At 43.0% G+C, this 21,699-nt stretch overlaps 1 protein-coding gene across 11 annotated transcripts in view; it reads left to right on the top strand.

Moving 5' to 3' along the window:
• PRRC2C (proline rich coiled-coil 2C) overlaps positions 1-21,699 on the top strand; it is a 69,626-nt gene that overhangs the window by 21,368 nt on the left and 26,559 nt on the right. For 10 of the 11 annotated variants that reach the window (XM_088060381.1, XM_088060380.1, XM_014257546.2 and 7 more), the window contains exons 5-22: positions 2,293-2,424; positions 4,378-4,556; positions 4,906-4,985; positions 5,596-5,729; positions 5,811-5,898; positions 6,164-6,305; positions 7,248-7,322; positions 8,022-8,643; positions 9,429-9,598; positions 10,192-10,438; positions 11,509-11,725; positions 12,327-14,690; positions 15,322-15,530; positions 16,124-16,278; positions 16,750-17,089; positions 17,566-17,651; positions 18,552-18,740; positions 21,248-21,499. In XM_088060381.1, the coding sequence (XP_087916507.1) occupies positions 2,293-2,424; positions 4,378-4,556; positions 4,906-4,985; positions 5,596-5,729; positions 5,811-5,898; positions 6,164-6,305; positions 7,248-7,322; positions 8,022-8,643; positions 9,429-9,598; positions 10,192-10,438; positions 11,509-11,725; positions 12,327-14,690; positions 15,322-15,530; positions 16,124-16,278; positions 16,750-17,089; positions 17,566-17,651; positions 18,552-18,740; positions 21,248-21,499 (5,681 nt within the window). The remainder of the gene's footprint in view (positions 1-2,292; positions 2,425-4,377; positions 4,557-4,905; positions 4,986-5,595; positions 5,730-5,810; positions 5,899-6,163; positions 6,306-7,247; positions 7,323-8,021; positions 8,644-9,428; positions 9,599-10,191; positions 10,439-11,508; positions 11,726-12,326; positions 14,691-15,321; positions 15,531-16,123; positions 16,279-16,749; positions 17,090-17,565; positions 17,652-18,551; positions 18,741-21,247; positions 21,500-21,699) is intronic. The other variant, XM_088060378.1, reaches the window with a different exon arrangement.

The following is a 21,699-nucleotide window of genomic DNA, read 5'->3' as shown; positions in this document are numbered from 1 at the left end:
GAGAGGTTACTTAAAATTCTTCTGTCTCCATTACGATAAATAACTTGTAATGTGTTTTATGCCTTAAGTTTGAGATTTGTGAGCTTTCCGTGGCTATAAAATGGAGTTAAGGCTTTGCAGTTGAAGAATTGAGTTCTTTTCTGAATAGGGATCTTAAAATAATTAAATATTAATTACATGGGAGGTAATTTCTTAGATATTATATAGTTAGTTAACATCACATATCTAATGATTTGGGCCTTTTTTTGCACTGAGAATTAGAAGTGGCAATTCTAGATTCTCCATTTCTTGCTGCTTAATGTTCAGTGTTGTGCCATCAAATACAGAAGCTTTTCTCCTTTAAGCTTTTATAAGATTTGTGGAATAATAAAGAAAAAAGAATTAACACTGATGCAAAGTGATTTGCATAGCAGCCTTCCTGCAGAAGCTGATAAGATCATCTCCATGACACAGGAAACAGTGATTGGGCTCAGTAGCTTCAAAATACATTTAGCTAATTATTTCATAGTTACCATGGCAGCTCGTGTGCCAAGCCCAGATGGCACCCTCATTTCATTCAATTAATGCAGCAGTGGGTTTGCTGTTTCAAGAAGCAGCACTGGATGGGAATTGGCAGCAGCTGTGTGCTGTCCTGGGTTTGAAACCCAGGATCCACCTGTTGTGCTTTCCTGAGCTGCAGTTGGCTCTCAGAACCTGCAGTTTGAGCCTTCCAGCAGCCTCGTGCTCTTGGGAAACTTGGCTGAGGCAAGGCTGAACCTTTCTCTGATCCTCTTGGTGGCCATGGAGAAGGGAAAGATTTATGAAATGTAACAGCAGCATGTATTTTTCAGCTGAAAGTTGGAGTAAATTACTACCAAAATATCTCTGAATTTTTTAACTTCTTTCTGAACTGCTGGTTGCCAGTCTGGTTTTTTTCAAGTTTGTAGCTTTAACACAGTCAAGGAGATCTCTGGTGCTGTTCCTTTGCCATTAAAATGTTGTTCATTGTGTAGGCTTGAGCAGAAAGCATTTTTCAAGATTCATAAAGCTCATCAGTGTTGCATGCCACAGGATCTCAGAAGGGGCTCTCTTGGCTGGCAGGTCATCTGGTTGGTAGGACTGGTTTTCTTTCCCATTGAACAAGTCATGGGATGTAGCTGCTTGGGAACAGCAGCAGTCCAGTGTCCTTTAAGAAAAAACAAAGTAATGTGGTCAGTAGAATGTGAAGACAGAATGAAAATTGAGATCTCAAGGAAATTTGTAGACACAGGGATAAATACTGGTATTTGCTGATGTGCCTTTACAGAGCACAGACTAAGGAATTTATCCTGTGTTTAACTCTTAAAAAAAAGAAAAAAAACAACTGAATAAAAGCCCCCTGGGATCCCTGCATTTTATCTTTGTGAATGATTCTTTCAGAGATTGGAGAGAACAGAAGTTTTTCTAGTTGTTAAAAGATTTTCTAGTTGTTAAAAGATTTTCTAGTTGTTAAAAGAAAAAGCCCATTGGACACAATATGTTCAGATCCTTGTCAGTGAGTTTGCCCTCTCCCATAATCCATGTGGCCTAATACCACGTTCCTTACAGTAGTCAGTAGTAGAGACAGGAACAGGCTGTTATTTAGGCTTAAACCCCACTCAGATTATTGGTGATTTGGCACAGAAATGCTGCTGATCTAATAGGTCACTATACATTATGTGTATGGGGAGGAAATTGGTGCAAAGCAGATGCCAACAAAACCTTCTATCAAGGAAGACAGCCTATATATGTGACTTCCATACCATGTACAACAGAAGTCTTAAATTCCAATCTTGAGTATGATGCCAGGGATTTTAGAAATCAAAGAATGTTGTTCTGATACTTTTTGCATAATATAAAAGCTCTGGTCTTTTAAAGTCCTGGGGATTTCTTACTAGAACAGTAATTAATCATAAACGTGCTTGCAATTACATGGTTGCCCATTCTTGGATGGACTACAGTTCTAGAGTGAAAAGAAAAGTTTGTCTAGGAGTGGGGAAAAGTGTTTACAGAGCTGAGGAACTCCAGGTACTCCCTGGACTAAGTCTTGTTCCATTGTCCATTGTTGCTCTCTAGTGCTTTTGGATTTTTCTCAGCTTCAACAACTGTGATAGTTGGTCTAGTAAACAGCTTCGGTAGCAAATGTGAATCCTTTATATTGCCAGTAAATGACTGTGGCTTTAACATTTAAATGTTTAACTTTCTTCTTTTAAAGCTTTAATGTTCACTTCTAAAGGATGAGTAGGCTTCTGTTGCTTCCTGAACTGTTGTGACTCTGAATATCTTGCTGTGTAGGTCCGCCTATTCCAATCAATAGTTATTTCCAACAAGAATTCCCCAGTCTGCCGGCAGCTGGGGACCAGGAAAAGTCGGGCAAAGATAAGGATGCACCTGAAGATGGATCAGGAGCCAACCTACGACCACAGAGTAAGTGTGAGCTACAAATTGTTGTGAAATTGGATTGTTTCATGTGGAGCTTACTGCTACACAGCTTAGTGCCCACTACAGAAGAAATTGATGAATATGTTGTTTCAATCAGCACACTCCTGCACTTAAGAAATGGTTACTGGGGGCTTTAATCTGCTTTTCGGTGTTCCTGGTGTGTGGAAAATAGTGTGTTTAATCCTATCGCTTCCCATTTTCCCAGTCTACTCCGTACTGTAGTTGTGTGCTCTCAGGAACATTAGTTAGTTGCACAATACTGGCATTACTGATGTCACAGCAGGTGAGAGACCTCTTTAAAGAACTCTCCTAGAATTAACTAATTACACAAATAGTGATCAGGGCTGGCCTTAAGTGGTTAGTACTCATAAGAGTGGAGCCTGAAGATTCCTGAAGAGGAAGTTCAGTCTACAGGATGCCAAAAGAGTGGGTTGTGCCTTGAAAGGCCATTGGCATCTTCAGCTCCTGGATGCAGTGCTCTGATCAGCTGGATCTGTTTCAGCAGTGGGGGATTAGATCTGGTAAAAACAACCATAACAGTGCTGGATTTACATCTCTCAGGAAAGAAATGTATTTCTTCCCCAGATCCCTTAATGGGAAGGTATTTGGGAATGTGCTTGTTACCAGTGGAAAACACGATTCCTTTCTCCTTCAGAAGTTGGGTTTTAATGAGGTTTCATGGACTAGAGGTCCTGTCCTGCCCTGTGGCTGGCACTGTCTTGTGCCAGTGATAGGCACTTTAGAGGGCTTGGGCTCTCAGGGAATCTGTAACTCTTTCCTTCTAACAGGCCTTGGTTTTCCTTGATTTGTTTGTCAGGTGCTGCAGACCAAGGCCAGGTGCCTGTTCATGTCTTCTCTTGATTTTCATCTAAAGAATAAATTGTCAGGAAATGGGAGAGATGTTCTGCACCAAATGAGAGCAGCTACGTGTCTGTCCAGCCTCCTGCAGGCAGTTACAGTTTTGGTCAGCACTGTACATGCTATATTAAGCTCGTCTTTCCTGTCTGACAGCAGAAAGCTAAATTAACTTGGCAAGTAGTCTCCCTTCAGCAGCTGTGCTTCCCAGCAAAGATAAGTGCAAGAACTGTAATGGATACTTTGGAGCAGAGTTTAACACTGCTTAAAGGGTTTGTGCCCCTAAAGAAACATTCTTTATGGCATGTCTCTGAATTTTTGTTGGTCTCCATTGATCTGAGGACTGCTGCTGAGTTTACTCTGATGGGTTTTTTTGTCCTGACCCACGCTCTGCAGGCAGAAGCTCCTAAAAGAATGGAGTGCCTGGCACAAATAATAAGTCATTAAAATCCCTGACTTTCCCTGGACGATTTGCTAGACATTCACACCAGAAGTACAGCCCTTATCACTTCTGTTCCATCCCTAGCAGGCAGAGATGCAAATCAGACTGTACCTGTCTTCACTTGGACACATAGCTGTGCATTGCCTTTCTTTCTGAGCTGCTTGAGAATTTCCTGGTAGGCCTTTGCTGCTTAGGAACCTTGATCTTTGCCTTGACAGCATCTTCACACTGAGTCAACAGTGGCCCACTTAGCACAGCTAAATCTGTTTTCTTTCTTGTGCTATAATCAGTGTCCTTCCTAAATTGCACTGTGTTTTGGAAGGTAGAATGGGACCAATAGAGCAGTCCATAAATTCAGCTCTGACCCTTCAGGAACACAGCTGGACCTAGGGCTGAAGAGGATCAGGAGGCAGCTTTTGTTGATTCTCAAGTGGCCACTGCTTGTTTCTGTAGCAGATAGGAACATGTGTCTGCTGTGTCACCAAGGACTGCGTGGGAACAACGTGTTCTTCACCATCCCTGGCTGGAAATCTGCAATTTAAAGTCTATTCTTGGCTTTTCTTGTGCTGATTCTGTCCATGCAGATGCTACTGGTTGAAGGGATGGGGGTAATAAAAACAACTCTCCTGGTTCTCCAACAGATCAAGAAGCAAAGGCTCTGGGACAAGAAGATGGCAGCGCTACAGCAGCAGAACAAAATGATGGCCAGAAGGCAGGAGACAAGAGGGATGTACGGTTGCCACAGGCCCCTCAGCCCAAGCTGAATGGCCAGCAGCAGCCATCCATCTCATCCCAGTACAGAGCAATGATGCCTCCTTATGTGAGTGAAGAATGGTTTTTAAGCAGCAGGGATTGGTTTTTGGCTAGTGGGATTTTCTTACGCCCCTTTCTCTCCCATCCGTGGGATTCTTACCTGCTGGAGGGGCAGGGTTGAAAGCCAGCACCTCACAGGATGTGGCTCCTTGTTCCTACAAGGAGTTTGAACAAGAGTTGATTAACACATCCAGTCACTTCCCCTTGGGGACTTGAGGTCACCCATTTGTAATATTAAGCAAACAGTTGTGAGTGAAGAGTCTTGCTTTATTTCCATTACTTCCTTTGATGGTCTCAGTGTACTTAATGCAGTGATACTTTTTAATGAATGGCTTCTGTTTTTAATCCCTTTTTAGATGTTTAATCAATATCCCAGAATGGCATATCCTCCCTCCATGCAAGGTCCAGCAAGGTTTCCTAATTCTGAGCCAAGCAGGTAAGAAACCTACAAGTGGTGGTGGTTTTTGTCTGGGTATGAACTTTGTGACTTAATTTTAAGAAAGAAATCATTTGCCCTGAGTATCTCAACGGTGATTATACACTGCATAGGAGCTGACACTGGTCAGTCTCACAAGTTTTGCTTGTGTGGAGCAGTGCCTTGGAGTGTCTGGAGTTTGTGAGCTCAACTGCAAAACTTCGGGCAGTTCTGCATATCACAGGGTTTTGGATTGTGAAGAGCAGGAGTCACTTGCAGGAACATCTTTGAAACTTAAAACCAGTATTTTGCCCATAAAAAGACTTTTTCATTGTTACAGTGAAAGGAGTCAACTCCTAGTTCTCAACTTTGATGATTTCCAATTAAAGTTGAGCTCTAATGGACTATAAAACTAATATTCCACTTTTCTGTCTGTTTTTCCATAGTGAAGGATAGCTTTGCACATGAGAGAGTAATTATTTGAATTCTGGTATTCACGTGGATGAATGAGAGTTCACTGTGCTTGAAACAACAGTGCTGTATATATCAAATAATGGTTGTACAAGTTGACCTTTTCTCTGTCATTTGTGGCTAAGTAGTGACAGTGCCTTTTGTTTCTCTCATTTTTTAGAGGCCCAAGGGGAAGAGGCCCACCCTCATGGTGCTCAGAACCTATTGAACGTCCATCCATTCTTAGTGCTAGTGAACTCAAAGAGCTTGATAAATTCGATAATCTGGATGCTGAGGCTGATGAAGGCTGGGCAGGTAAGAACATCAGATTAATGGTCTGTTATTTGCATGCTGAATGTTTCTGAAAGATTAATTGAACCTTTGTTTATGCGTCAGGTGCTCAGAGTGAAGTGGATTACACTGAGCAGTTGAATTTCAGTGATGATGATGAGCAAGGAAGCAGTCAGAAAGAGAAGGAAAGTGGGTGAGTTGGTGTTGCCAATTAGATGTGAAATGTCGCTTAACTAGATTTTTGAAAGATAAAATGAAATGAGTGCAAGTACTCATTCCAGTAGCACTAATTCCAGTAATTTAATACTGTATTCAATTGCATAACTGCCTGCAGACTCCAGCCAGCTGGGTGTGGAGTAGAAATTATCCTGACTAAGAAACACTGAAGCTAAGAGATAAATCACCAAATACCTGTGTGGAGTACACATTCCGTTTTTTTCTTATTTCTTTGCACATAGTGATGAACAAACACCATCAAAAGATTCCCAGAGTCCTGATGGCCAGAAGGAAACAGAAGAACAGACAAATGCCAAGTCTGCCACCCAGGTTTCCACAGCAGCAGCCAAAGGGTCTTACAGCAAAAGCTCTCAGCTTGATCAGGTTTGTGTGCTCTTCTCTGCAGCTCCTGTGGCATCAGCCTTGTCAGGAGAGCTCTGACTCAGGTGTCTTTCCAAACTGTCAGGTCAATTAAGGTTATGAACATGAGGGAAGGCATTAGCTGCTGAAAGCATTATCTGAGCTGTGCTAACTGATCAGGTGCTGCTCAGGCAACTTAGCTGCCTCTGGTAGCAGCACAAAAATAGCATGGCTTTATGTAGTGAGTCCTGCCCCACACCCCTGAGGGGTGAGAGCTCCTGTGTCAGGCACTCTGACAGGCTCAGTACTCTGGTGTGTCCATCCCTGGAACTGAATGAAGCCATTCTGCTGTTTATCAGGTTTTCCAGTGGATAAATAGCCCACATATTTTTCATGGGCGTGGGGATTTTTTTAGTATCATGGTCCACTTTCTGCAGTGCAGCTTAGCTGTGAGTTCACTTCTCACACTAATGGGTTTTATACAGGCCATGTAGAATTCTTCAGCTCGGCCATTTTTGGTTTCTTCTAGTACAGGAATATTTCCATCCACCTCAGTTTATGTCTGCTACAGCCCAATTTCCCTCCCCACCCAGGAAAAGCTACTGTGGGTTTTGAAAATTTCCCAGAAATATTTTCTCTTGGCACCAGTAATAATGAAGATGGGAAATCTGGGATTGGTTTTACTTGCACTTTCTCTCTGTATTAAAGATCACAGTGTTCTTTAAGTTTGATGCTACATTGAATCTAAGGAAAAATGGTGCAGGAACATAAAGTTAAATTGTTCTGCTCTCAGTACATAAAAGTGAAAATGTTTTTGCCCTTGTTTTGCATGAAGATTTGTGTTGAGTTTAGATGCCTTATTAGGTGTAGTGTCTTAATGCAGTAGAAGACAGTAAATCTAAATTTTTTTCAGTTTGGCTGTGGTTAGAAGCTTGCTTAACCCTGGTGTTGTGTTTGATCCAACAGGATCGAGGTCCACCACAGCCTTCTGTACATGAAAGAGGTGGCCCTGCTCTTCCTCCAAAATCTATTCTACCACCGGTAAGAAAAATGAGAATTGTCCTTATTTCCTAGAGTTAAATTCTTTAATGCAGCGGTGGAGGGACTGAGATGAAGAAAAATAAAAATACACTTCACATAGTGATAAACCTTTCCTTTAACAAGTAAAATGATGGTAGTGCCTGGGGCTGGTAGGAATGGGACCCCAACACAGCCATACTGCAACTGTGTAAAGCTGACCTGTCTTGTAAGTGCCATGTGGAATGCACGAGAATTTCAAGAGCTTTTAGTTATCCAGCCCCACTTGGGAACTGGAGAGGACAGGAGCATGGGAACACTGCTGGAGGGATGGCTGCCAAGACAGGTGAAGAGATGAAGTCCCAAATGAAATGTGAACTAAAATCTCGCTTATCCTGAGCTACCTTGAAATTCCTTGGCTCCTTGAGGCACTTTTGTCTGAGATTTAGAGCAGCCTATAACCAAATCTAAAATGTTTGTGATCTTTGCTGTCACTTTGCCGTGATGGGGAGAAGAGCTGACGTGAGCCCAAGTGATTCTCTGCCTCTCCTTTCTGAGCTCAGGTTGTGAGAGTCTTAACCATATCACGAAGGTGGGGACTTTTCTTCCACGTCCTGCTTTTTAAAGATGCCATGCAGAAACGTGTGTTGACAAATAGTTAAAATGTAGTATTCCTGCTGGCTGCTTACATAACCCGTGTTCAACCTGATTTTCTTCTTGCAGCACCCTCCTCCCCCTGATCGCCAGATGGGAAGGCAGGGACCCTTTCCCCCTAAACCAGTACCAGATGAAGATGAAATTTGGAAGCAGAGGAGACGGCAGCAGTCAGAGATATCGGCTGCAGTGGAGCGAGCCCGTAAGCGGCGAGAAGAGGAAGAGAGGAGAATGGAAGAGCAGCGAAAAGCAGCTTGTGCTGAAAAGCTCAAACGGTTAAACGAGAAATTCGGCTGCATGACAAAACCCTCCCGGGAAGACCCTCTGAAAGAGAGAGAGAGGGAGAGGGAAAGAGAAAGAGAGAGGGAAAGGGAGAGAGAACGGGAGCGGGAGAGGGAAAAGGAGAGGGAGCGGGAGAGGGAACGAGAAAAAGAGAGGGAGAAGGAAAAGGAGAAAGAGAGGGAAAGGGAGAAGGAAAAGGAGAAGGAAAAAGAAGAAAAACTGGAGAAGGTGAAAGAACAAGAAGAAGAGAAAGAGAAAGAAAAAGAGGTGGAGAAAGAAGAGAAGGAGAATGAGAAAGAGAAAGAAGAGGAGAAACCAGCACATGAGGTTCCTGAGCCTGTAGAACCTGTGGCAACACCTGTAGTAGAAAAACAAGAAAGTGAAACCAAGAATAACAAGGAAGAAAAAGGTATGCTTGCACACAAGTAGGAGTTGTCCTTCTTAAAGCTGAGTCACAGAGCCATAGCTGTTGTCTAGAAGTCTCATTTGCATACCTAATTAACCTAGTGCATCTAGATCAATTATTTTCCTGGCGCATTACAGCTGATAACTGTCCTTTGAGCTAAGCCTGTTTGCCCAGCTCATCAAAAGATTAGGGAAAAAAATGGCTTCTGTGATTTAGGCTGGACTTTGAGGAATACAGAAAGAAAAGCAGGCTTTCTTCTCTTCCTAAAGAAGGGTCGGCCACCCATGTTGCTTAAAAAGCAGTGCAAATTATTGCAGCTATTCTCTCCTTTCAGCAAGCCTAGAGAAGTAGACACAAAGGGCATCTATTTAAATGTTGTGCATTTTTTGAATGCCGTGAGAAAACTGATAGACTATGCTTGGTAAGGTTATATTCTATTTAAATGGATAAAATTTATTGTAAAACCAAACCTTAGTTCATAAAAAAAAGTTGATCCAAATGCGATATGGTGTCATTGATACAGCACTTAAATAATAGCTGCAACCTAAATGCCAGTGGTTGATTTCCCAATGTATTTAAGTTTAAAAAGGACAGAGGTGTATTAACAACAGTTCTTTTGAGGGGTTGTCCTTGACTTTTTGTGCCTTTACTGGTTTTAGAAACTGAGATTGTGAAGTTAGAGAAGGCAGGTATTTTAGAACATTCTTTAGCTGACATTCTGGTAAAATTGTCAGTTCTAAGATTGACTGTTGTGTAACATAGGTGGGGGTTTTGTTGGTTTTTTTCAGAAGATCAAGCGGTCTTTACTCGACAAGACAGTGGTCGGAATGAGAAAGAGGTTTCACAGGTGACTCACGAGAGTGAGCCGGACTCAGGATCCCAACCTCGTCCTGCTGTTTCCTCAGGCTATTCTAAGCAGTTCCAGAAGTCATTACCACCAAGATTTCAGAGGCAGCAGGTAACAAACCAATTCATTTAAAGGATGTTCATTTAAAGAATGCTGTGTTCTGCCTCATGCTGAAGAAGGTGATCATAGGAGTTTCAGAAATCCTGAGCTTTTGGTTTCTAGCTTCTAGAAAATGGTATTGGCAGGAATTGCTCTGCCTGAAACACTTCTTGTCACTTGCAAGATTTGTAAGTGAGCAGAAGGCAAGAGAGGCTTTAAAGCTGGCCCACACTGGCATTGCCCTGGGCTTTGCCTGTGGAACCTGAAGTCTGATGGCTGATTATTTCTGCAGCTTTTCCTAAAAGGGTGTGACACAGTTGAACGTGGGTCCTGTGGTCTGAGGAGCACTTTGCATTAATGACATGCACCAAGTATAGGTTGTTGTGTGTCTCAGCTGCACACCAGTTAGGCTGTAGCTATTGTAAGTTGCCCAGTCTGGTTTTCTCCCTTTTCTCCTAGCTCATCCTGACACATGTTTACAATTAACTTTCAGAATACTTGCTGTCCTGGAGATAATTGTGCTTGTTGCTTCCAAGGGTTATTAAAGCTGTGCTCAAGTCTTCAACTTATCAAAAAGTCCTGTAACACTGGTTTTTGATCTGCAGGAGCAAATGAAACAGCAGCAGTGGCAGCAACAGCAGCAAGGTGTCCTTCCACAGTCTGCTCCCTCCCAGCCTTCGAGTGGCCCTGTCCCACCACCTCAGCACAGACCACTTTACCAGCCCATGCAGCCCCATCCCCAGCATTTGGCTTCCATGGGCTTTGACCCCCGCTGGCTCATGATGCAATCCTACATGGACCCACGGATGATATCAGGAAGACCTGCCATGGATATGCCTCCTATTCATCCAGGTAAACCTGGAAACATTTTTTGATTGTTTAACTTAATTTGGTTTTGAAATAGAAGTCTTTTCTTAACCACGCTTTGTTTAGTGGCTGGGTGGGTTTTTAAGAAGAAATCTACATCATTTTGTTGTTCGGGACAAAATAGACTGTAGTCATATGTGGCTAAAACTGTAGTCCTAGGAGAATGTATACTTTTGACTATAAAGTAAAATCCCAGGTGTCACACTGCAGGCATTTGAGTGACAGTTAATATGATTGAGAATGTCAGCATAAGCCTTCCTTTGTTGCAGACAGAAACAACTCTGGCAAGAGTTAGGTTGAACTGAGGAAAAGTGCATTTACCATTTGTGTTTCATTACATCTTAGCACTTGGCACTACATTGCTTCCTAAAAAAAATCCCATCAAAGTTTGCTATTTTTACATTTCATATTAACAGCTCCAGAGTCTTAATAAAGTTGTGGTTTCAGATTCTCGACTCTAAAAAATATTTTTTAATTTGTGGACTGTCCATCTGATTTGCAGTTAGGAAAGGTGTTGGGCATAAATAATAGAAGGCTGTCATGTAAGGTAATGGAGATACCTGCTCAACTAAAGAGCAAGGGAAAGGGTGCCCTCAGTGGGTGCAGGGAATGAATGGAGGAAATAGCAGGCTAAGCAAAGATACTGAAAACTACAGAATTTCTTTGAAATGCTACAAATAAAAAAAATTGGAATAATAGAGTATAAAAAACTGCCTGTGTGTACATTCATCTTGCCTTTTTCCATGCAGCTGTTACAGCAGGAACTTCATCCATGAGTTTAAGGGTCCACAGGCTTGGTTCTTCGCATTCTAGTGAAAGCAGACAGCTTTTTCCATTTGTTGGGACATGGGGATACAAGTGTTGAGCATGATTTAGTCATTCTGAGGTCGGCAGGCAGGGAACAGACATTTGGTTTCAACACAGAGAGTCAAAGGGAAGGAGATTGGAGGAGAGACAATAGTGTTCCTTGATACCTCCTGACAGGCTTTGTTTGTATTGAGGTCGCTTTGCTAATGTGAAGTTTGTTTCAATTGTTGAACTTCACTCTGCCACAGGAATTATGCCTCCCAAACCTCTGATGAGAAGAGAGCAGCTGGAGAGCTCAGCAGCTGGTTCAGATTCGTTTGAGCACATGGCTCGCTCTGCAAGGGAGCACAGCGTGCCTCTGTCCGAGCCACGCATGATGTGGGGCTCAGACCCCTACCCCCACGCAGAATCTCAGCAGTCCAGCAGTTCTCCTCCCAAGGTGTTAGAAGAGCCTGATGATTTGAGGTATGTCTGAGTTGTGCCACTTACCCAAGTCACACAGCTTGCAAAATGCAATTTTGACTGACTGGGTTGTAGCTTCACACAGAACTTGAAAGGAGGAGTTGTGACTGGGGGATGCAGAGTGCTTGGTGCTGTTGTACAAAACAAGAAGACATGCCTGCTCTGTAGCAGGGTCTAGAAAGACAATTTACTCCTTGTTTAGGATCATTAGCTTAGATGAATGGTGATTGCCAGGATGCTTTGAATTTGCAGTTTTGTAGAACATTTCTACAATGTGCTCTGTTCTCCCCATTTTAGAGAACTTTTGTCCGATGTGTGTTTGTTTCAGAAGTGGTGTGTTAAGTATGAGTGGTATAAAGCAAAAGTCCCTTTCAGCCTCTGCTCCATGGTGAATTGTCAGGAGTTTCCTGTGCTTCTTACAAGTATTCAGAAATGTTTTGCTCTGCTGCCATCTGGATAATAGTGGGTGGCTTAATTAAAAATGATTTCCTATTACTTCCTAGAGCTGACATAGATCCTTGATAGAAAATTATTTGATTTGAGTAATTATGTATGGATAAATTTTTCCCCCACATGCTAATACTCTTAATTGCTTTTTGCTTAGGTCTGAAGCACACTTGGAGCAAGAGCGAGTTGCTGTCCCTGCCAGTGCTTATCCTGTAGAACACAACCAGTTGGACTCTCATCCAAAGACAGAATTTTTCAGAGAATCAGGAGAGGTGGAGGTACAGAAGTTCCCAAGCAGGCCTTTGGAAGATGTACAACCTCTCCAGACTGACACACCTAACACAGCAGTTAATTTTGAAGGAGTGAGTGAGAAAGTTACACGTAGTTCTCCAGAAGAATTGGTGCCTGTGGGAGAAAGTCACTCTTCATTAAAGAGAAGCATTTCCCATGGTTCAAGTCACTCTCTAAAATCAGAAGACCAGAGGAGCGAAACAGCAGCAAATATCCCTAAATTAAGTAACAGACCTATTGAGACAAAGGAGACAATTGAGAGACTTGAGATTAAACCGAAAAAAGAAATTTTGATCACCAATAGAACATCAGAAGGACCAAAACCTGAGAAAACTTTCAAACCTAAGTCTGAAACAAGATGGGGTCCTAGGCCAGGTTACGGCAGGCGAGACGAAGGTGGCGACAGACCAGTGAGAAGATCAGGTCCTATTAAGAAACCTGTGCTTAGGGACATGAAGGAAGAGCGTGAACAGAGAGAAGAGCGTGAGCAGAGAAAGGAGAAGGAAGGAGAAAAGCCAGCTAGCGAAAAACCAGGCAAGCCTGAAAAAAGTGACAAAAAGGAAGCACCTCAGGTGCCACTGTCTCAGGCTGAGCCCGAGAGATCCGCCTCCAGCAGCGCTCCTTTGGCTAAGAAGATAACCCAGGATGCTGCCCCAGCACCAGCAAGCCAGGAGAGCAGTCAGCCCGAGGCAGCAGCTAAAGCTGTGGTGCAGCCCCCTGGGCCTTCAGGGCAGCAGCAGCTCCCAGCTGCCCAGCCAGCCACTGCCCAGCTGCCCCCGGCCATCCCGCAGCCCCCGGCCGCCCCGCCGGCCGCTCAGCCCCCGCCCCACCCGCAGGCCCCTGCTCCCCCCAGCAAGGAGGACAAGCAGGCTGAGAAGGTGGTGAGCAAGGAGGTGGTAGAGAAACCACGCCTAGAAACCAGGCCAGTAAAAAGAGAGCCTGGCTTACCACCTAGGACATACTGGAAGGAGGCCAGGGATAGGGACTGGTTCCCAGAGCAGGGATACAGAGGCAGAGGTCGTGGCGAGTATTACTCCAGGGGCCGTAGCTACAGGGGTTCGTACGGGGGACGTGGTCGGGGCAGTAGAGGCCATAACAGAGAGTACCCACACTACAGAGATCCTAAGCCTAGATCAGAGCATGTGCCTTCAGGGCCTGTTAGGCAAAGAGAAGAGAGTGAAACTCGTAGCGAGAGTTCTGACTTTGAAGTAATCCCGAAACGGCGGCGCCAGCATGGCTCGGAGACAGATTCTGACAGCGAAGTGCACGAGAGTGCAAGTGACACCCTGCTCTCAGACAAAGATAGCATCATCAAGGGCAAGCACCCCAAAAGAGAAGAAAGAGCCGATGGCAAGAAGCCTCCAAAGCCCCTGTCGTTCAAACCCGAGAACAATATCAGAGTAGACAACAGATCCCTAGAAAAAACGTACATCAGAGATTATGAGAACAAGCCCAAACCAGGATTTCTTCCTAAAGGAGAACCTTCTAGACGAGGCAGAGGGGGAATGTATAGACGTGGTGGCAGGGATCCCGGGGGACGTCCTCCACGTCCATCCACAATAAGGAGACCAGCCTACAGGGACAATCAGTGGAACCCCAGGCAAACAGAGATCATTAAACCAGAAGATGGGGAGCCTCCGAGAAGAAACGACCATTATGGCCCTATACCAATTGATAAAAGACCTCCAAAATTTGAGAGGAAGTTTGATCCAAACAGAGAGAGGCCACGAAGGCAGAGGCCTGCCCGGCCCCCAAGGCAGGATAAGCCACCACGCTTCAGGCGCCTGAAAGAGAGAGAGGCCGCATCCAAGATCAGCGAGGTGGTGACCAGCTCCACAACGAGTGCCACAGTTAATAATGCAGTTAATGAGCCCTCCAACCCTGCTCTGGATGTGTCAGGAAGTAAGACACCAGACTTGTCCAACCAGAATTCTTCAGACCAGGCGAATGAAGAGTGGGAAACGGCCTCGGAAAGCAGCGACTTCAATGAGAGGCGGGAAAGGGATGAGAAGAAAACAGCAGATGCTGCAGCACAGGTTGCTGCAAAGGCAGGAGAAAATGCTGGAGCTCCAAAGAGGGAAATAGCCAAGAGAAGTTTCTCTAGTCAGCGGCCTGGAATAGACCGTCAGAACCGACGGGGCAACAATGGGCCAGCTAAGCCAGGGAGGAATTTCTCAGGGCCCCGGAGTGAAAGGCGGAGCGGTCCTCCTCCCAGAAGCGGAAAAAGAGGGTGAGTACCCAGCCTCTGTGAGGAAGCACACAGGGTGATGGTCTTCTGTTGTCCTCTTGTGGTCTGAAACCATAAGCAGTTAGTTTAGATCCGTAGAGTGGTAAAAAAGACTCTGATACGTGCACCCGTGGCTCTGTACTTTCTAGTTCTTCTGTTTATATACAGACACCTGGAACCTGAAGCTGAGAATGGAGTGTTCCTGTATGCACAATGCTAAAAAAGCCTAACTTTAAAAAATGGCAGTGCTGTTTCTCAGTTGAGCTATGTTTCTCGAGATTTGGATGCAAGCAGAAATGTTCATGTGAGCAGTTTTGTAGTTAATGTGTAAATTGCTGCGTTGCATTTTAGATCAATCAGCTAACACAGACAAGCAGGTTGAGAAATGCTTACCATTTAGACTAAACTTTATTTTTCCATATGCTTAATTGGATGGAAAAGTCAGTAGAGCATTTGATATTTCCCCAAAACACCTTTTGCTGCTGAGCTGCTCATTAGGAACTGAAAGTAAAAAGTCTGGACCCTACTAAGAAGTCAGTAAACACTTAGAGCCCTGCAGTGGGATTTGAATTAGATTGTTGGCTGCCTCCTGAGTGTTCTCTGTGGATTAATTTTCAATTTTTTTCTAACACAGGCCATTTGAAGAGCAGGCAGCACCTGTGCCTGGTGTTGACCCTGCCAATGGCAACTCTTTACATCAGGAGGATGGAGGTGTCACTGCTGCAGGACAGAAAACCACCAAGGATGCAAGTGGCAAAAAGAGAGAAGAACCAAAGGCTGGTCCGAAGAAGCCTAAGGAAAAAGTGGATGCCTTGTCTCAATTTGATCTTAATAATTATGCAAGTATGTATTGATAATATCCTAATAATTTTTGATAGTTATGCTAGTTTTGTTGCATATAGAGCTAGATATTTGAAGACTTTAGAAAAGGGGGATATTTTTAGAACAACAGAATAATTGTACACTTGAGCATGGCTGTCTTTGTGATACCTAATAATGTGTGTGCCTGTAAAAGGTGGCAAACCTAATTGTGTGTTATGTGTAGATGAGAACAATTTTGTACAGTCATAACCTTTCATTCCTACCATTCTCCATCACATTCTCATAAATTAGTTAATTTTCAAAAGTAAAGGCAGTGGTTATCACTGCTAAGCTTAGACCTGATATCTGGGAGGGTTGTTCATTATTCATTACTATGTTTTAGTAATTTCCTGGAGAACCTGGTACAGGAAGCTCCAGTTTTAAAATTCTTAAATATTAACTCCTTACCTTTGAGCTCAGCAGCAAAGCACTTGGCAAGCAGAAGCTTGCCATTGATCAGGGCCCCCATCTGTGTCTGTGGGGAAGTAACTTCCACTCCAAAGCCAATTTTGGCTTGGTGCATTGCACCTGAAGCTGTTGAAACAGCAGCATCTATACCTTTCCTTTTCCTATAGGTGTTGTGATCATTGATGATCACCCTGAAGTGACAGTAGTTGAAGACTCCCAATCTAACTTGAATGATGATGGTTTCACAGAAGTGGTGTCTAAGAAGCAGCAAAAACGCTTGCAAGATGAGGAGCGCAGAAAGAAGGAAGAACAAACAGTGCAGGTACAGGACCAGCATTTATAGTGGGGGAAAAAGCTGCTTGCAGTACTGGGAATGTTGTCAAGGGTGCTGAATATTCCTTCCAAAAAAGCTGTATTTTCTCCTTCTAAATTTAACTACTTAGTTATGTTTAATATCATAGTTGTTCATATTTGGTAAATAAAACTAATTTTTATTTAGTCACCTTGGGATTCTGTTCTTCTCAATTGGGCACTGGCAGGCAGGTGGAATTGGCAAACTGATAAAAACACCATTTTTCATACTGTGATAAAGATTTACCCTATTGCTTATATATCAGTTGAATCCAAGAAAAAATGGATGAGAAATCATTGTTCCTGTGGTTAAATACCCTCCCAAAAATTAGTTTTTTCGTGTAAGGCTGGGTTAATTAGTTTGCTTTCTGCTTTTTGCACTCTACAATTGCTGTCTGTACACATTGTCACCTGGAAGAATAAAACTGGCTTCTCCTTACAGGTTTGGACCAAAAAAGGATCAAGCGAAAAAGGCCGAGGTCAGAATTCCAAGCTGCCCCCCAGATTTGCCAAAAAGCAGCAGCAGGCAGCAGCTGCAGCTGCCCAGCAGGCTCAGGCTCAGGCACAAGCTCAGGCTCAGCCTCCCTGCCCAGCCCAGTCTCCAGCCCAGCCCCAGGCTCCCGTTCCTGCACAAAGCCAGGCTGCAGGAGGGACAGCCAGCACAGACTACACCGTGTCAGGCAAAGTCCTGCAGAACCCCCAGCCCCACAACGGCCTGGGAGCTGAATTATGGGACAACAAAGTGCCTCCTACAGCAGTTCTGAATGACATCTCCAAAAAATGTAAGTGCTGGCTTTTGGATTTGAGGTGGGGGGCAAGCATGCATTGTGTTTATATGTATTTATTGTGTTTGGAGAAAGCTGATTGCCAGCTGGCTCTCTCTGGTTTACCTGCAGATGGATTCTGCACAGGGAATGAGGGCAGCATACCCAAGTGCAGTATTATAGCCTCCAAAAAGAGTTTTGCAATATATTAGTCAACATTTTATGTTACTGTGTTGTTCACTCACAAGAAGTGAGCAACTGTCACTCCCTTGAGGAGTCTGTTTTGTCAGAGTTGGTCGCTGTTCCAGACATGAGAATTGCTCCACTCGAAAGCTGCTAAATATGTAGCACATTTTTGACCACTGAATAGGTTAATTAAAGCTTATTTACTCAGGACATCTGTAATTTCATTCTCAGTCAATCAATACATTGATTTGAATACCTCTAGCAACACTGAGGGGGTTTTTTTAATTCTTTCTTTCCTTAATTACCAGTGGGACCCATTAGCCCACCTCAGCCACCTTCAGTCAGTGCCTGGAACAAGCCTCTGACATCTTTTGGTTCAGCTCCATCTCCAGAGGTAAGAATGAGGGGAAAAAGAGTAGCCAAATTATACCTCACTGGGGTTGGGTGCAGATTATCCATTTATCCAGGAGTGCAAATACTTAAGCTACTAATGTGTGTAGAATTCCATGAAGTCAGGAGATAGTACAGGAGCATGGGATACAGGCTGGTGATTTTTTAATTGCAGCAGGGAAAAGCTGTTCTCATGATAATAACTCAGCCATTCACAGATTCTTTTGAGAGCTGTTATTCATTGCATTTCCAAAGGAAAAATATTACCCAGTTTGCCTGTTCAGTAATGTAGACAGAAACAGGATGTCTCCAAGGAACTTAACGGGGTTTTGTGTTCCTTAAATTGTAGATAGAAAAAGCAGTCAATGCTTTTTATTATCTACATTATCTGTGGGTATTCCCATGGAATTTGCATAGCCTTAAATTTAACATTTAAAGTGCTGTGGTTTTACTTTCTTGGTATTTTTTTGGTTCTTAATTGTTTAAAGCTGCAGGAATGTTGAGACAGCTGTCATAGGAGACCATTTGAACTGCCCAAGAAATCTGGAAATACTTCTGTATTTCTTACTATTTCTCTTGAATTGAATGTTAAGTTTTGAACTTCCCAGAGAACCTTGTGAACCTGAATTGCACTTGTTCCTCATGGTCTTGATGGTGTTGAAATATTTCTTCACTGCTTTTTTCTTGAGCTCCTTTAACAATAGAGATTTGAGGAGGAGGAAGTGTACATTCAGATGTTGTTTGTTCTTGCAAATCTGTTGCAGTCACAAACGGTATCTCTGGCAAAAGATAAAACCTTGTAGTGGTTTTCAGCTGAGCATGTTTTGTGCTCTTTTCTGAACCATTCTCACTGTACTGATAGAAAAATTTTTCAGAACGGGTTAAATGTTTGCTTTTTAACCAGGGGACAAAGCCTGGACAAGAAGGTGGAGTCGATCTTGGTATAGAAACCATTCAGTTTGGAGCCCCAGCTTCCAGTGGCAGTGACAATGAAGTTGGTCCTGTGCTTTCAGAGAAATCCACTGACAAATTACCAGAACCCAAAGAGCAGAGACAAAAACAACCTCGGGCTGGACCCATCAAAGCACAAAAGGTAAAAGGTCATAATTTCAGTACAAACTTGTAAACTTAAAGAAGTTCAGTCAAAAAAGGGTTACAAATAGCAGAATAGAAATACTCACTGAGTTAGGACTAGACCCATAAAAATTGCATTCCTTTTTATATTTCCTAAAACAATCAACAAGGTGATTCTTGCAGAGAAGATGTGCAAGGTAATCAAACAGCATCTTAGCCCAGCAGAGGCCACACATTGGTTCTGTGTTTGGAGCCAGGGATGGGAGTATGGATTTGTGACAGCTTTGTTGGGAAACTGTGGATGTGGTGGAGTGCTTTGGTTTTGTTTGTGGTTTGAGTTTCCTGATTTTTTCTTGAGCTTGCTTCACCCTGGCCTTGAGAGCACTGGGGTGCTGCCCTGGCTGTGTGTGCAGGTGCAGTGGTTCTTCCTGCCTTGCCCCCTTCAAGTGATCAATGGTGCCCTGCTTAGTTTTGTAGCCAGGTTATCAATTGATCAGTACATGAAGTTGCAGAAAAAGAAGTGTTTTGAGGAAAGGGAGGAATGTCAGAGACATTTGTTTGAGGTCAAATGCACAGATGTCTGAATGATTAATTTTTTTCCAGCCAATACTAAATAGTAAATCAAATTTATATGAGCTTTAAAATGTGTTGCTCGCCTTCCAAAGATTTTCTGTTATTTTCACCTCCAGTGCACACTAATCTGTGCATCACTAGCACTCAGCACCAGCTTCTAATTCTCAGAAAGAGAAGGTTATGGCAGATAAACTTGTCTGGTGACTTAGAGCATCAGCTATTCCAGTCCCTCTTGATGTCTGAGATTCGGCAGCAGCCCTGATGTAATTAAAGCCCTTTTGTCTTTCTAGAAGAGTGGGTGTTTCTTTGTGGTGGTTGTTTGGGTTTTGGTTGTTTGTTGAGTTTCCCCTCCCCTCCCAAAAAAGAGCTGAAATTTGAAAGTTCAGTCACACACAGAATAAATGTAATTTCTGCTGTATGAGACACTGAGTGGGGCTTTCAGTGTGGAGTATAAAACCCGTTCAGCAGAGAAATATGCATTAATTAAAACTACTGGTGAATGGCAGTAACCTATGTTTCAAATACACTGCAGCATGCCTAAAACTGCCCAGTAAATCACTTTCAGATACTGAATTGCTCAGTTAAATATATATACACTCTACTTGACACTGTGTAGAAAGTTCCTTTTTTCTGCTTGTTTAGAGCAGTCAAGACTTCTGCAGATTTTGTTGAAAGACAAAATATCTGTGAATAATAAATATGTATAAATATTAAATGTATTAGAGGGTAATATTTTTACACTCCTTTGAGTGAGGGGGCTGTAAATCCTTTTAACTGTCTTGGTGACAAAAAAACAGATCTCAACAAACAAACAATTCTTACACACCCACCCACCCCTGTGGTGATACTGTTTGATTTGAAGCCTAAATACAAGCTTACATTCAGGATTGGAGGTTGGTATTGTTGGATTAAATTGGGCAACACAGGAGGACCATACTTGAAGCAAAGCAATTTACCTTTCCAAGGTGTAAAGTGTGAAGGTTTGAGTGACCTTAAAGTGTCTAGAGGAATTTCAGCCTCTCTAAACTGTTAGGGAAAAAACTATTTGGGGTGAGGTGAGCCTGATGCTCCTGATTGCAGCATTTCAGAGCTCAGGCATTTGCTTCTACTGATTTAAAAAAAAAACAAAATTGCACAAAACTGTTGTATTTTAGAGAATCTTCATCCACTACTGAAATAGCTGGTTTGTATTGAGAAAAACAATTACCAGCAGCTTCTGTCTTTCCACTATCAAAGCTTAAGGAATTGGATTTTCAGGACTGCCTTGAAGGGATTTATGTGCTGCTCAGTAGTGAAGTGGGCTGAGAGTCTCAGCCAGAAAGGATGTGGCTGTTTAAACAGCAGAGCATTCAGGTTCCCTAGGGCCCTTCATTCTGCTGTAATTCAGCTGCACAAAAAGGAACTGCTGAATTGCAGCAGTGATCCTGCCATGGTGTCTGAAATATAATGCAACACTTGTGTGTAGGTATTTTATTTTTTTCTGGATCCCTTTAGTGATCAATTTCCAGGGAAAAATGCTGCCAGCATCCATACATCATGATAATTTCAAGTAAAGGTAGGGTTCTAGTTTCCTGGGGCCCCATAAAATCCTGAATCTCTGAAAACTAAAATAACTTATAGGTATACAACATCGTGTGGTTTCTGGTTTTTTTTTTTTTTTTGCTTTTCTTGTAAGGACAGTCAAACTGACATTAATTTGTATTTTATTTGAACTCTGCCACTTCATGTAAAACAATAATTGCTTGAAAAGTGGTTTAGATTGCTGATGTTCAAAATGAATGCATTCCATGTACCTATCACTAACTTAGTCTCAAATTCTTTACATGATAGAAAATGCTTCTTCCCCTTGGAAAGCTTTGTTATGTTTAAACAATGACTTTTAGCATATTGAAGTATTTTTGTTGGCTAGGACACAGAGAGAAAGGCATGACTGACAAATTAACACTAACTTAGCTTCCAGACTTGAGCCCAGTAGAAAACAAAGAGTATAAACCTGGTCCTATTGGGAAAGAGCGTTCTTTAAAGAACAGGAAGGTGAAGGATGCCCAGCAGGGAGAGCCTGAGGGACAGGAGAAGCCATCTCCCACCTCTGTCAGAAGCCCAGAACCTGTCACTACAAAGGAGACCAAAGCAGCAAGTGAACTGAGCACGGAGATAGGAACCATGATATCTGTGTCTGCTCCAGAGTTTGGGACAAACACAAAGGTAAGAAAAATACTGCCAGATTACTGAGCAATGTTTGTAAAATGTGATCACAGTGAGGTGGTTGACACTTGGTTGCCTGCTGGTGGTGCTTGGGCAGCAGAGCCCAGTGAGGAGCAGATAGGAAACATTGGTGCTGCTTGAATTAAAAAGTGCTACAGAGATGTGCTGTCACACCCGTGGTCTTGTCACAAGATGGTCTT

This window comes from Pseudopodoces humilis, chromosome 10 (assembly GCF_049639895.1).
Source record: "Pseudopodoces humilis isolate 2021_Gansu_Grassland_sample_001 chromosome 10, ASM4963989v1, whole genome shotgun sequence".
NCBI classification, from domain to species: Eukaryota; Metazoa; Chordata; class Aves; order Passeriformes; family Paridae; genus Pseudopodoces; species Pseudopodoces humilis.
The sequence above is the reverse complement of the archived record's forward strand: the minus strand, read 5'-3'. Positions and strand labels throughout refer to the sequence as shown.